At 34.9% G+C, this 16,428-nt stretch overlaps 2 protein-coding genes across 3 annotated transcripts in view; one reads left to right on the forward strand and one right to left on the reverse strand.

Moving 5' to 3' along the window:
* Positions 1-3,735: 3,735 nt before the first annotated feature.
* LOC117099883 (NADPH:adrenodoxin oxidoreductase, mitochondrial-like) lies at positions 3,736-15,991 on the reverse strand. Of its 2 annotated transcripts, none has more exons than XM_033239402.1 (12): positions 15,931-15,991; positions 15,003-15,121; positions 13,747-13,856; positions 13,468-13,563; positions 13,000-13,122; positions 12,233-12,346; positions 11,300-11,401; positions 9,888-10,080; positions 8,549-8,736; positions 6,855-7,026; positions 5,173-5,337; positions 3,736-4,886 (listed from the first exon to the last, which is right to left on the reverse strand). In XM_033239402.1, exons 2-12 carry the CDS (start codon positions 15,079-15,081, stop codon positions 4,753-4,755), a joined length of 1,476 nt encoding a protein of 491 aa, XP_033095293.1. In that variant the 5' UTR covers positions 15,082-15,121; positions 15,931-15,991; the 3' UTR covers positions 3,736-4,752. The 2 variants fall into 2 exon arrangements, with proteins under 2 accessions (XP_033095293.1, XP_033095294.1); XM_033239403.1 differs by having other exon boundaries at positions 15,837-15,965.
* Positions 15,992-16,099: 108 nt separating this feature from the next.
* LOC117099881 (transmembrane protein 94-like) overlaps positions 16,100-16,428 on the forward strand; it is a 27,767-nt gene continuing 27,438 nt past the window's right edge. Inside the window, exon 1 of the mRNA XM_033239399.1 lies at positions 16,100-16,190. The gene's annotated coding sequence lies outside the window, so the exon portion shown is untranslated. The remainder of the gene's footprint in view (positions 16,191-16,428) is intronic.

A 16,428-nucleotide genomic window follows, 5' to 3' on the forward strand; every position in this document is an offset into this window, starting at 1 on the left:
TCAACATCGCTTATCTGTGTGATAGTTGACCAAGGTAGTTTATCTACATCTTGTAGAAATTGTTCTTCATTAAAATTGCGAAAGTTACGAAATGTTCTTTGGTCATGTTCATTTTTATATGGTTTAAGTTTCAGTGAGGTAAAAATAAAATCATGATCGCTAAGAAAAGATTGAATTACAAAAGTGTTTTGGTGCAGGCGAGTATTTGTTGTCAGGATCAGATCAATCAAAGATTGACCGTCGTCAGTGGTGCGAGTTGGAGAAGGCACTATTTGAGTAAGACGAAAGAGATCCATTTTATCCTGTAGATTGTTGCGATTTGAGTGGGATTTCAAAAAATCAATATTAAAGTCACCCAAAATTATTAAGTCTCTTGCAACACAATAAGTATTTAAAAAGTTTTCAAAATTTTCAATAAAAAATTGCAGGCGTATTTGGAGGTCTGTACACAGTTGTTATACGAACATACATCAAACATCATAGCTATGACAAAAATAACATAAAGACGACTTAATCAATCTATCGTCTTGAATGTTTAACCAGTGTTTTAATTAAGGCTAAAGTTCGGGTGAATGCCGTATCATCATCGTACTTGCATCGTATAATTGTATTGGCAAATCAACCGCAATTACAATACTGTACTGCGACGTTCCGCAAACTATGGTCCGCGGCCCAAAGTTGGGCCGCGAAACATTTTTTAGGGCCGCGAAGCCGTCTGGAAATTAAAAAAAAACCCAAACAAATAAAGCTGCTTCATTGTTACAGCGAATGCGTCGTTTGCACACGCTGCTAAAAGTGCCAGATGATGCGTGCTATTTGAGTTATAAGCGGTTTTTTTATGCCCCCTCGGGAGCCTTTATCTGTATATATATTCCTGATAGTTCTAGTATGCAACATTATTTTCTATAAATAAATATACTGTAAATATACCTTTTTTAAGCATTAAATACATGACAAGCGCGGATCCAGAGTTTACCCTGGCTTTCGCACAGGTGGGTTCCCATATTGGGAGAGTCATGAGAAGAGAGCTAGCTTGTTTTGTGGCTGGAAGATAAATTTTAGATATTCGAAAATTTTTGTTTTCTAGATTCTTTTAAATACACTTCGTGCATTATGAGGCGTCTATTATTGAATACACTTTTAATTCATAGTTTTTCCCTACTTTGCTATAGACAATTAATAATTATGATGATGAAGAAGATTATGATGATGAGGAGGAAGCTGTGCAAGATTAATTAACAAGCCCTTTTATGTGAAGTGTCAAGCGAGGCCCGTAGCCTAAGTTACGTTTGGGTATTTGGAGACATTATCGTCGTCGTCAAATGTTCAATGCACACAGTCGGACAATAGATGATTTATGATATCTGTTTTGTATAGAAAGTAATCTGAAACCCATAAAGTATCAGTTCAGGCATTCATTTATCTGTCTGTGGAAAATATAACATACGAATCATACAAAATAAAAAGAATTCAAATAAAATAAAAATATGTCAAAAACATCTACACTAAATCAAAATGGAATATTCACTGCCTGTTGGATCCCAGTTTTAGTACCGGTATATAACCAATCCCCGTATTTCTGATAGATCGCTGATTAAATGTAAAATATTTAAGATTTTATATTCAGTACATTCTCAAATGTTATATTAATCTCATATATCCCAAAATTACGTTCATGCACCGAAGTAGAAAGTTCAAGTTAATATTTTGATACGTTTTATGTTGAATGGTTTTTAATGATAGTCCTATTATTACAGTCTAATATGACCATAAGGAAGTTCTCTCCTTTAAAATGTTAACCTACTAAACTTTGCGTACCTCAATATACATATATAAGTCTACTCGTTAAATTAGTGTATATAGTATAGAGAATTTTGTCTGTCAATCTCAGATTCCAAATTTTAGGAAATTACATTTTATGCATGCACCGACATAAGAACTTTAACCTAATAACTTTGATATTTGTGGGTCCGATGTTTTATGTTGTTTGTTGAATGGACTTCTTTAATAATAATATTAACAGTCTGATATAACCACAACATAAGGAAGTCCACTCTGTAAATGTTTAGCATAATATTGTACAGACAATGTAGATTGTTTAGGTCCCATAAAAAAAATTTATTAGTTTATCACCCGCTCCCTCATCACTTTTGGGGAAAATCTGATTTTTTTTTTTTTCAATCAACATATATTTTCATTTCAAACAGTCCTTTTTCCATCTTTTTTTTCACTTGAAAAGCTCAGGGTTTCTTGCAAATATGCTTACTGGTACAACAAAAACATTTTTTAAATATAAATTTGATTCTATTCTAATGACTTTTTATATATGTCTCTAATAGCCAATTCATGACAAAAAGCCAAGTGGTCAACTCAGATGTGTATAAGAGACAGGCAAAAAGAGAGAGAAAAAAAAAACCCCCCCTCCCTCATCAGTTTTTATTCTTTGATAGGGTGATAAACTAATAATTTTTTTTATGGGGCTATGAGACCCCGGTAAAGAGCGCTATATAAATGCTAAAATATTATTATTATTATTATATATATAATATTATTACAACATTGAGTGATCATTTATCTTATGCTTTTATATGGGAAAAAATGTTTTTAGTACACGATACGTACGTATGCATTACAAACTCGGCAACCATAGATCGCTGAGCTTTGGGCCCGGTGAACGGTCAAGTGTAGCTCATAAATTAAGCTTTCTTGTCATGTAAGCCTCATGCTGGTTGGCTAAGTAACCAGTGATCATTTTTTTCTTCAAAATCGTTTTTACCCGTTTTGAGTCTTGAGCTTTACTGAAAATAGGGTTAAGTTTTTTATTATGAGGTCCATTAGGTACAGAATCGGTTTATAAATTTTATAATTATTTATCCAACAAAAAAACATGTTACAGATCGGCGAAGTCCAGTAGTTTCAATACTCATTAGTGTTTTTTTTAGTCAAGACACTTTGAAAACATTGCGTGTTCATCTCCTTCACTGAGTACAAATAAGTAAATACCAATTCTCAGATTTAATATCTGCAACATTATGAAATACTCCACAGGGAGCAGAATAGGTATCTATTATTTGATCTAAACACTAATGTGAATCATGTTGCCATGATGAGCTATGACGAACCATACTGTTACTATTATTGGAGATAATTGCCATATTTTCATTGAGAAACCACTCACTGTTGGAATAATATAAACCAAAAAAAGAAACAACTTTACAATTCAATCATTTTATTTGGTTTTTTTTTCAAAGAATCACAAAAGTTTATCTGGTTCTACCAACCAAATATCTGCTGTTTCTAAATAGATTTTTACTTACTTTTTTTGCATCAACAGATTTAAATAATATCAAGTATAAAATATTATTAAGATAACATTCTCATATGTTTGCATAAAATTGTTAAATCACAAAATATTCAATAATATTGTTATATAGTATTTAAGATAACTTACGAATATGGGCCAAATCAATAAAACCATTGGACTGAACTTTTACCTCACTACCCAGGGGCGGATCCAGAAATGTCCAGGGGGGGGGGGCCGGAAGGGTGGCCGAAAGTTGGGCCGATTGAGACAACACTGTCGTAGGGGGTCCGAAAAATTTTTGTGTTCTAGACGCCCGAACATAACATTTGAGGCATTCTAGGCCATAATTTTTTTCTTTTTCTCTCTTTTTTTTTTCTTTTTTTACCTCCCAAAAGGGCTGTCTCTTATACACATCTAGATGTGTACTAAATCCGCGCCTGCTACCCCATTACTTCACTAATTCAGTGGACACCTGTTGAATGTCTCCTTAATTATTATATATGAAGTCTTTGACAGGACAATAGCCAATTCATGACAAAAAGCCAAGTGGTCAACTCCTTGCATTTGATTTATAAAATAAGCTCGATTGAGAGACAGATCGTTACTAAATACAAGTTAAGTTCTACCCCCAAAGTTGTTATATTATCTGACCAATAGAAACTCCCCAAAATGATGTAATAGTCAAATGATTAGGATAAGGTGATATCTTTCAACCAATCAGAGAAAGTCCAGCACACCCCAAGCTTGTATGAAAAGTAAAGTATTAGTTATACCTTGATACCTTGAAGGAAACACTACGTCTCACAACCCTACTTGTATATATTGTATATATCATGCAGTAGAATAGTAAATAAAAGCGTTTGCATTATAACCAGAAGAGATGTAGTCAGTTCAGTTATTAAAAGTAAATCATCTCGCACTACAATATTACATACCGTAGTGAAGATCCAGTCTTTGCATCCGGAACATACATTTAGAATCGGGCACAACAACTTGAGCATTACATGGCGAACTGCCATACGTAATATTACAATATATAGAAGTTCATGCACACATTCACACAAAGCACCGATAAAATCGTCGTGGATGGTCAGGCAACGTTGGCCGATACAGCGTGTCAGCCTTGATTTCTGAATACGAGGATTAGCGAATGGGAGTTATTTTCACTTGTGAGTGAGACAAATTGTTTTGTTAGCATTTTCATGATTTCGATCCAGGTCAATAATGAAACTCTTTAACATCCAACCTACAGTTAGGGGTGGTGCTAGCTTTTTTCCCATGACAGATGGCCCATCGTTCACACCAGAGTCCATACCCACCTCAACACCACCATGACAGCCTGACCAGGCCTCCTCGATGGCTTTGCCCAGGCCCAGCCAGCCCCTCAACCGGTGCTACCCCTGTCTACAGCACCATACTTAATTGAAAATTGTGTCCATGATCTTCCTTTAAGTTTTTTCTACTACTTTCAGCATTTCTTGTATACTCGTTATTTTTTCTCTTGGTCTGTCATTCGCATTCCCTCGTTCTGTTTCTAATTGATCTATTATCTTCCAGTCATCAAAACTGAGAGATTGTACGCCTAAAAGTAAAAAAAAAAAAAGATTTAAAATATGAATGTAAATGATAACCAATAGCAAAATTACCTGTTTATTAATAAGAAAAATCATTTACATATTAATATAATAATATTTAAGTATGTAATGCTCATTTTGTAATAACAATAACCAACAAAAACAATGTTAGCAGTAGTTATTAGTAGTAGTATTAGTACCCGATGAAGAAATAATAACGGTAATAATAATGACTTGACATGATAACAAAAAAAAGATATAGACAATAATAACAATAATAATATATATAACTACCTCTTTCTTTTAGAAGTTCTTTTATATTGTGTTGACCTTTTAACTTGTGAATGACTTCCTTCTCTATATCTTTCAGAATTACCTTACTTGTTTCCATGGCATCATTCAGTGTTGATAGTATCGCCCCTTGTGGTCCTCGTTTCACCCACCCGCTACAATACAAACCTACAAACACAATATAGTTAAGGTAATTGAAAGACACTGTCTATAAAGCTAGACATACAATATGGATTCATCGAAGAGCAAAAAACATAAAACCAAAATGTAATAAACTTGAATCTAACCATTATCATTATCATAATTATTGCATTAACAAGTGTTATGTTTATCGTATTAGATGGGACTTTTGACTTTATTTGAAACTACACCAGTGGTGGCGCAGGGGGGGGGGGGGGGTGGGCAATAGCCCCACCCCACCCCCTTCAATGGTAATGGTAATGGTGGGATATTTGCAGTGCGCCTTCCACAATAAAACCATGAATTTAAAAAAAATTAAATTAATGAGACTAATTAAAAATAATTTGCGTTCTGTTACGACAAATGCTCATTCAGATAGCCTCATGATGGTTGGAATACATCGTGATAGGTGAAGCAACCTCGACCATGACAACGTGGTTGACAGATTTCATGCAAAATTTCCAAAATATAGAATTTCACTTTCAAGAATGAGGATTTGAAAATAAATTAGATGGTTATATTGCATATTCTTCGTTTCTTGCTTTATTCCGAAAGTTTTGGTTTTGGAAGCTGATTTCAACATTAGAAAACATAGCCTACATGAAGTCATATTATAGTAACTCGATGCCTATCAAATAAGTAATAAAATTTTGCCCTAATTCATCAAATATCCGTGGCTTCCAGGGGGGGGGGGGCGAAGCCCCCTGGACCCCACCGGGGGCCCTGGCCCCCAGCCAAGTGAGACTCGATTCGCTCCACTAGCCCCCCCCCCGGCAGGTCCTGGCGCCATCACTAAACTACACTTGTGAATGCGGTGCGTTCACAATAAAACTATAAAACCACAGACTAAAAAACGACACACATACAGAAATAAGACAAAGCTTAGAAGATAATTCAATTAAATATTCAGTGATATTTTAAATCAATTAATCTTTACTTAAGCAAGTTCACTGCCAGACCCTTTTTTTTTTAGGTTCCTTCCTGTGAGCCAGAACAAGTATACATGTACAAAAATACTTTTTTTAAATTCTATTTATTCATATCATCAAAATGGTCAAATAAATTGGTGGGAAAATATTAGGGGACGAGTAAATTCGTCGCCAGCACTGGGACAGCATTCTTTATTGTCTCTTTGAAGTGCGAGTTTACTTGTGCGCTTTTTGCATGGGTTGGTATATGTTCAGAGGGTGCCCCACTTGTGCAATTGAGTACACTGCCGGCAAGATAACACAACAAAGATACATCCATTATTTGTACGTTATCGTCTAGGTGTATTTTCCCCAAACTACCAGCCATTAAGTCTGTGGTTCTACAATGTATAACAAAGAAGTAATAAACGCTAGCATGTTACCCCGACTTTGACGAATATAGTCGTTCCTAACACCCTCAGCAACAGCTTGCCGGAGTTACGCTGGTAGCCAACGTGTTAAAACTATTCTAAATTATTTAAAATACAAGCAAAACATGAACGGGTAAAAATTGTGTTATATTATGTCTTTGCCAACCTGTCATGTTATTTACACGCCCCTGGTTGTTCTTCACAATGCCTAACCTATCATCAAATGGAACGGTCTGGTCTATACATGTGCTCTTGTATCCAATACTTCTAAGAACTAAACCACATGGTATGTCTTCAACCTCATCCGTTGCAACTGCATATTCCCGGCCAACTTCACCCTGAAGAACAAAAACAAGAATGTTAATGTCACTACTACAGAATTTTCTGGTATTTCTCTTTTACTTTTTTTTGTAGTAAAATTTTCTCCGATCTGTCAAACTGTATCTTAATGGTGAATATGTCTGACTTCCAAAACCAGAGTTCTGGGTACAAATTCTTGAAAATCCCATGATTATTTGCCAAAATTGAAAGCCAACCGCATTTTTTTAATGCTAGGCTACACAAAAAGTCAACAGTTTTGCAAATGGCCATGAAAAACAATTTGCGAGGCTGTTTAGGCCTTAAGTTGCGTAAGCCAACCCACACAAAAGTAAACAGCTTCACAAATGGTTTGAGTGGTCATTTACATTTGGCAGATGATATCAACAACTATGCAATCTTATTATAGTTAATTGCTTTATTTTTCTCAGCAAGTAGTTCAAGATAACCACAAGTGAGGAATTAATTACTCAAGAACAATGTTAAATCTTTTTTTCTTCTAGGTCCTTAACAACATTCACAGTACACAAAAGTAAACAACTTTGCAAATAATTATTACAGTATTTGTAATGTTTTGTGATGTTGTTTACCTAGTGTGCGGCAGACCTAAACCTAATATTACAACTTAATTTGAAAAGCACCACATTGTCCTAAGGTGTGCATATAATTGCTGTTGGATGTGGATTATAAAAGCTTATATCCTTGTAACAAATTGAGGAAAAATGCTGAAAATTCTGAAATTTTTAAGAAAGTTTATGTGTGCGTCTACTTTTTCCACCTTCTTGCTGAGTTTCCCAAACTGTCTAAGGTCTTGCTTTGCTGGTACACAGTACTGGACTGTGTATAGTTATGTATGATCCAGCCAAACCTCCGAATGAAAAGTAATATAAATACAAATTTAAAAGCAACAAACATACTTTATATCCTTGTACATTTCAAATTAGATTTAATATGGTGACTGTTTACTTAAAGATATTATATAATACTTTGAGTAAACAAATTGTCACACTAGGATTCAAACTCATAATTTGGTTGCTATAATAACTGAACTACAGTAGGTAAAGGTGATATACACATTTAACAATAAAATCTAAGGGTCATAGTCAAATGTTAGAGCAAACGAATGGCATTTAAAGACATTAAATAATACTTTGAGCAAAACACATTGTCCCATATCAAACTGATGATTCTGTTGCTACAATAACTGAAGTATGTAAAGCTGGTATACACACTTAAGGCTCTCCCCACACTATCAAATTTTATATGACAAATGTGTGATGTGTCCATATATGGGCATGATGATGTCATATTATACCCAAATATGGGCATATTACATCCAAATATGGTCATATCACATTTTTTGTCACATAAACTTTGATAGTGTAGACAAAGTTTAACAAGAAAATTTAAGGCTCATACAGTAAGTCAAATAGCAAACAAATAGTAGTAAAGGTTAGGTTCAAATCTTGGGACCGATAAGTTTTTTTTTTTCTCAACAAATTATTTAACGTCTTTTACCTAAAAACAGATGAGTTATTGTACCACTAGATTGTTAATTCGAAGTCTCAGGCCTGCGACTTTACCACCATCTTGCGATGGCAGCACCTCTACCGGGCTTCTAAGGAACTCCATCCTCCAGTCTTTGATGGCATCTTCAGTTCTATCTTCAGAGGGCCTAAATGCTGTGTCTACCATCAGTTGTGTAAGTCTTCGTTTTGGTCGGGGAAGTTCTGAGAAGAGATTCATTGATTGATTGATTTAAGTATTTATCTATTTATTTATTTATTTATGTATTTATTTATCAGCCTAATCATCGTCTCAGTTTCTACGAAAGGATATCTTGATTTATATTATATGCCACTATATATTTCCAGCCATTCCCCAGATCTATGAGGTTAAATGCACATAGTGCAACAGAGTGTACCTGGCAGTTATTTGAATCTGTCCAACCATGAAGCCTATGTGGTCTAATGGTTATGACGAATGCCTTAACAGCGAGATGTTGCAGGTTCGAATCCCGTCTGTGGCATTTTATTACATAATGTATTTATTTATTCATTTCCAAACCAACAGAGAAAAATCACCACATACAGAATGGATATAAAATATATAATATAAACTCTAAGAATACAAGCAAGACAATCAAAAACTACATTCCTAACTAACTCCTACCCCACCAAAAACATAGAATCAAGAAACAAAACACAGTTTACAAAGACAGCTTAAACTTGGATACTTTTTTAAATTAGTGATCGGAAATGTTTAAAACTATTTAAAAAGACATCAATGTTACTATTTTCAGAAACAACACAGTTGTAAGAAGGTAACCTAGAAATAAAACTCTGTTATGTTTTGAGTACAGCAAATAATTAACCATAAAGCATACTTCAAAGGATTATGGCGCCGATCTATGGTGACACAGTTTTGAGTGTGTCAATATGTTACTGGTGAATGTTTCGTTAATTGTCTCTAGTAATTTAGACTGCAATGTTTACATATTCTGACGAGCAAGTAAAGGAAATCAAGTAGGCACAAATAAACATAAAAATTAATATTCTGAAATACAAGGCATCAGTTAAATAATAATGCTACACCTAAGGCCAGTAAGGCCTAATCAGTATTAAAAGGGGATCGAGGACATGGCTTGCTCACTGGGCTTAGAAAGCGTACCATCAATGCTCTGTTGGCCATCATTTATCTGGCAAATTTAAGTTCATTATGTAATAGTGCTCATGAATACTCATAACATGGTTACAGGGATAGCCGTGGACTTGCATATTCCTGACAATTCTGCTAGTCTAGCCACTGCCACCCCTACTCCCCCACTCCAAATAAACCTTACTAAATAAGACAAAGGCAGAATAGCATTGTTTTCTTGTACCTTCAACTATGCCTTTTATATGTTCAAAATCTTTGCGATGTAATATAGGTTGGCACTGGGGCAGCTTCATCATTTCTCGTAGTTCTTTGATCGTGTAAGATATTTGTAAGGGTCCTCGTCGACCAATCAGAATAACATGCTTCACTTTACTCTCCGCAAGCCTTTCTAGTGAATACTGGGTAATGTCTGTTTTCTGTTGGAATTTAAAAATGTTAGTTTTCTCTATTAGTTTACTTTAGTTTCTTCAGGACTGATACATCAAACAAATCAGTAGTGATGTTGTTAATCTAGGGGTACGATACTCACTGGGCTGGGGTATTTGGTGGTAGGGGGTGCGTGAGCTGTTCACACGACCAAAGCCCAAACATGGTTGGGGCTGAGGGTAGAAAATTTGGAGAATATGGAACTCTAGGTGCCCAGAAATTGCACTTTCGGTTATTCATATCAACATTACAATATACAGTACAACAATAAATTTTAGGGGGTGTGTACCGTCTGCACCGATCGCACCGTCTCCACCTCCTCCCCACCTGGGATAGACTGATTAGTCTCTCCAGGTATATATTAACTAAAGCCCTGTCCCGACTATTAAATTTTATTTGACAAATACATGTGACACCCCTAAATATGGTCATGATGACATCACATCATGACCATATATAGGCACATCATGACTATATATGGGCATACAGTACAACAGTTTTTTTGTCAAGGGCAAATTTGATAGTCTGGACGGAGCTTAATAAAGGTCTACAAACTCTATTAAATTGTATGTGACCAATACATACTGCCCATATATGGGTATGATGTGACATCATCATGCCCATATATAGATGTGATATGACATCATTATTTTATGCCCATATATTGGCAATTCACATCAAATTTACAGTGTGGATAAAGCTACTGTATCAGCCGAATTCTAATAATAAAGGTCTATCCATACTACCAATTTCTTGACAAATATACTGGTCATTTGCCCAGGGGTGGATTGGGGGGGGGGGGCTGCCGAGGCAGCCTTCCCCCTTTTTTGGAAAGTCAAAAAAAAAAAAAGAAAAAGAAAAAGAAAGAAATTAATGATCGATCGAAAACAAAATTCCCCGACCCCCTAGAGTAGGGAGAATCCCTGACCACCCTAGGGTAGTGTTATCTCTCGATCGGTCCCCTATCGGCCCCTCTTTCATACATCTCTGGATCTATCCCTGCATTTGCCCATATATGTGTGATACAAACATCACCATTTCCAGAGCTTTAGTATACAGATCTTTGTTACATCAAGTGACAAATTTTGTCCGTGTTGAATGTGAATGCTGTATAATTTCTCTGTCAATTTATCTATTTGAATATTGTTTTTCCACTCAAATAAGTTAGAGATTTCATTATTTGAGATTATTAGCCACACATAAACTGACCTTTAGTATATCAATAGGAGTCAGCAGTATCCTAGCAACATCTAAAGCTACATTCCCTTGACCAATTATAACAGCTGTCTCTGAATCAAGTTTTGGATTGAGCTAAAAGATAAGATGAAATCAGTAGAATTATTTCATCATCACCAAAATCCTCAATTATTAAAATCCATATCATCATAATCATCAAAATCCTCAATTATTAAAATCATCCTCATAATCATAACCCTCAATTATTAAAATCAATATCATCATCAAAAACCTCAATTAAAATCAAAATAATGATCATCATCATCATCAGAATCCTCAATTATTTAAATCATCATCATAATCCTCAAATATTAAGATCAACATCATCATACATCATCAAAATCCTCTATTATTAAAATCATATCACCATCATAATCCTCAATTATTAAAACCAATATCAACATCATCATTATCAAAATCTCTATTACAGTTGAACTTGCCTAAGTCGAATCCAAAATGTCATTGAATTATTGTTCGATTTCGATAAAATTCGACTTACAGATTGTTAATTACTGGAAAACACAACAATTTGGCATGTAAAATTAGATTGGCATGTAAAATTAGATCGACTTAGAAATTTTCGACTTAGGCAAAGTCGACTTACTGTAGGTAAGTTTAACTATTAAAATTAACATCATCATTATCATCACCATCCTCAATTATTAAAATCAACATCATCATCAATAATAAGCCAATTAATAGTTCGAACTGCGCATGCTTGTATCACGATTAATTAACATAAGCATCATACACACAACATAGGCTGGGTCAATTGACCCTGGATACCACGGATACGCACATACGCAGTTCAAACCATGGACTGGCTTACCGTCAATAATTTATTGAAAATACATATTGAAAATTATCATCATAGAGATTTAAATGAACAGTGACTATGCACTATACCTCTCTATCTTCTGGAAGGCCATTGTACCAGCCGACAAATGACCTGGCAGATAGCACCCCATCCAAGTGCTCTCCTGGGATCCCTAACTGTTTATCATCATCAGCACCATAGCTCTGTTAAGAGAGGACGTTCATGTTAGAAATACTAAACAAATAACCATAATAATAATAATAAACGAAAAAAACATGAAAAGCAATGATAATAATAAAAATGATAATGGTACTGAAGATGTTTGTTATTTATTTTTAATTTTTTAGGAAATTGGGTTACAGATTTAAGAGAAGTATTAAAGTAGAATACAGTATGGCATGAGATTCTCATTCACTAGTCCATAAAAAAATACAAATGCATAAAATGGAATTTTTCCGTTTGAATACACACATTGCAAAGTACATTTTAGAATACTGTATATTAAGATATTTAAGCAAAAAACGAAATATATAAGATAAGTTATAATATTCAATGTCAAAAATATATTAAGAATCATTGTAAACAATTATAAAAAGATCTTAAGGATACATAAAAAAAATTAAACAATTAAAAAGAGTGAATGATACCAACTGAAAAACTGAAGCAAACACCGAAGGCACTAGAATGTAAGGTAGTGTAAAGAAAAACATAACTTTTGTAATAAAAAAAAAACAGTGTATACTTAATACCATGCTCAATACAAAGTACACAATTTAAAGTACATTTATTTATATACAAAATAATATATATTTTTAATAAATTTAGATAGTTACAGGTTTTATGTTACTGTACTTACCAGCACTACAGCATCATACATCTGTCTAAGCTCAGTCAGAGACACATCTTTCCCAACATTTACGTTGCCATGGAAATGAAATCGATCTCCTTCAGCCAGCGTGGTAAACTGGTTGATAACATTCTGAAATTGATGTGAACACAGAATTCAAAATCAAGAAATGTAGTAGAACCCCCTTTTCGGACACCCCTATTAAAGGGACAATCCTATAAGGGGACACTTTTTTTAGTCAAGAAATAAGGGAAGTATATCATTTAACACTATGGCTAACCCCTATTCAAGGGACACCCCTATTAAGGGACACTTTTTTGTCCCAACGGTGTCACCATAATATGGGTTGTACTGTATATACAAAGATTAGATTAGATCAAACATTTGTTTTCTTGCAAATCCTGCACCTGGACACATGGTTGGGGTCCACACGGAATAAAAAAAAAAAAAATGCCAATAGGGCATCTACATATCTACCTTGACTTCCGGATGGTCTGGAGCAACTCCGAACCTGACAAGACCGAATGGAACTGGAAGCCGCTCAAGCATGTCAACTGTTAATTTCTTGTGTCCCTAAATGAAACAAACATTTAATTGAACTAAATTGATGAATTGAGGTAACAAAATATATGCAACATAACTGGCATAAAATTTGTAATAAATACTGTAGTATACTCTTTTTTTCAAGAAATGAGGCACCTAATTTCACAAGTATGATAGTGCATAGGAATATTGACAACAACATTGACAACATACTTTGAGTAGGCTCTGAGCTGTGTAAAATCCAGCTGGACCACTGCCAACTATGCACACACTTGGTGTGTTGCTGCCAGTACATAACGTCCGCTGAAACAGTCTGTACAAGCCTAGATATATTAAAAACAACAAAAGTCAAGAATTTGTATTCAAATATATCTTTGTATTTAAGTGGGCCTCTGAACGTCAACATGCTATATAAGGTTCGCCCATTTAAAATATGGTGACTAAATGAATTAATAAATAATACATTTTTATTCCATAATTTCATATCAGAGGAGGGTAATCTAGCAGATTTTACTATTTAAATAGAAACAAGACAATATTTTAGACATGAAATTATTCAATTTAATTACAGGTACTAATAATAGGCTCTGACTTGCAGTTAGAGTATAAGTTGGACTACCATGAAGGTTACCTAATTAACCATTATAACAATATTAATTACTGTCATTATAACAACATAGAAGCTGCTACTTGACTGTTGTTTGCAAGAATAGCTGAATGTAAACAGAAACACTTGACCTACACAAGCTATCATCAGTGATCTGTTGTTATGCAAAAGCTCTACTTGGAACTTGGAGAAATCACATGATAAATAAGGTTTTGTAAGGGGAGACTTTTTTATACTTTGTTTCTCAAACTTATTTTTTAAAGACCGTCAGAGAAGGGTGAAAAAAAAAATACAATGAGACTTCTTATTTAGCAAATGGTTTTACCGAGATGGAGTAGAAAATAAAAATAACATTTTATCGTTGAATGTAAACAGTGTAGTAATGCGATGATAAATGCTTTAAAATAATATATAATGTGGAAGAAATATACATTTTTTTGAGATGTTAAGGGAGCAGCGGGCGTAATAAAAATAAAGGAAACTTAAATTTTTTTGAAATAATTAATTAACTGAAAGGAAACTATTACCTGTTAGTATGAATAGACGCAATAAATAATGAATGTTCTTTATTCGCACAAATGAAAGAATATTTTCATGAGTTGAAATATTGACTGTTCCATTCAACTCGGCTCCGCCTTGTCGAATGGAACAGTCCATCTCTCAACTCATGAAAATATTCTTCCCATTGTGCTCATAAACATTTATAATTTGTATACAATTTCATGAAGATCAGAACCAAAAGCTATGTTAAATAACCACCATTTTCAAATTAAATAAAAATATAAGCATTGATAGATAAGAATGATGTATGAATGTCCCCTTATACTATCATTTTCTGAGAGCATCTATTCTAAATACTCACATGGTCTATAAAGATTTGAACTCTGGAAACATGCTAATGATGAGTTGAATAGCTGCAATGAAGTAAACGCTTTTGACATGATGATTTAAAGATCTCCTTGGAGACATACAGAAAGATAACTGCAAGATAAAAATAGTAATTTCATGTCCAGTGCAAATTTAGTGAAAATAACTCCTATTCTTATTCTATTCAGTTACTCATCAACACCTATTCAGCATCTGGATAAGTCCATAGTGATTGGGGCTTTGAGATAGACCAGTACACTGGGGTAGTCTCGAAGGATGTACCGAGTTCTTTATAATGTACAAACCAATGGTGTATACTGGGCCTACGGCTTATGGTCCTTATCTGAAAAGGTTGTTCCACCTCCAGAATAAGCGAGCATGTCGTTTAAACCAGGGCTGATATTATGGCTGTAGGTTGCAGTACCCCTGCCTGCCTAACACCTCGGCCATTCAACTCGCTAATATTGTACATACAAATACTATTTTAACAAGTAAAGCTGAGAAAATGTAAGTTTTCATCCTCTGCACCCACATATGCCCCAAAAGCTACAAACAACTGAAACTATTTATTAATTACACACAATCACAAAAATCATTTTTTGCTGCAGAGGCATACTAAAGGGTAAACCAGGGAGGGTAAACCAACCTAGGAGGGCCTCGGCCTATTCTAGCATAGGGCCTATGCCTAGTACAGTAGTAGTAGTACGCCTAGGTACTAGTAGTAGTACGGGCCTAATAGTAGTACTGTACAACCAGTAGTTAGATAGCCTAGCCTGGCTAGGCCTAGCTACTAGGCTAGGCGAGCTCTTTCACTGAAAATGTAATTTACCAAATCTGACTGCACTTTTTTATCAACAATGTGTGTATTAGTAAAAAGAAAACAATAATCGGCGGCAGAGAGACAGATGATAGCCTAGGCCTACCTCAAAACACCACACCCACCAGCCTGGGATTCCCCAAACCTTATGTTTACCTATTTTTTTGGAGCGCAGGCAACGAATTGTGATTGGCTAATTTTAAGTTTACTCAACCATATCGTCGGGCGGCACACTGACCTCGAGGAGCGGGTTCAACATGTTTTCCTTGTATATGCCTAGAGTACAACTGGGAGGAAATGTTTGACATAAAAATCCCAATAGCAGTAATCTAGGATATAAATAGGTTATCACTAGCCTATATTATAGTAAGTTTATCTTAAAACTGCATAGGCTAGGCCTATAGGCCTACTTTTATAGGCCTAGCATAGCCATAGGTTTAAATCCTCAACACAACATATCGAGGAAGCTAGGCCCTAGGCTCCGAATTCGATCCAACTCGGCCACAAGTCAACTCGGCCACAGTCAACTCGGCCACAAGTCAACTCGGCCACAAGTCAACTCGGCCACAAGTTAACTCGGCCACAAGTCAACTCGGCCACAAAA

This window comes from Anneissia japonica, unplaced genomic scaffold (assembly GCF_011630105.1).
Source record: "Anneissia japonica isolate Jap-2015-1 unplaced genomic scaffold, ASM1163010v1 scaffold288018_len440701_cov179, whole genome shotgun sequence".
NCBI classification, from domain to species: domain Eukaryota; kingdom Metazoa; phylum Echinodermata; class Crinoidea; order Comatulida; family Comatulidae; genus Anneissia; species Anneissia japonica.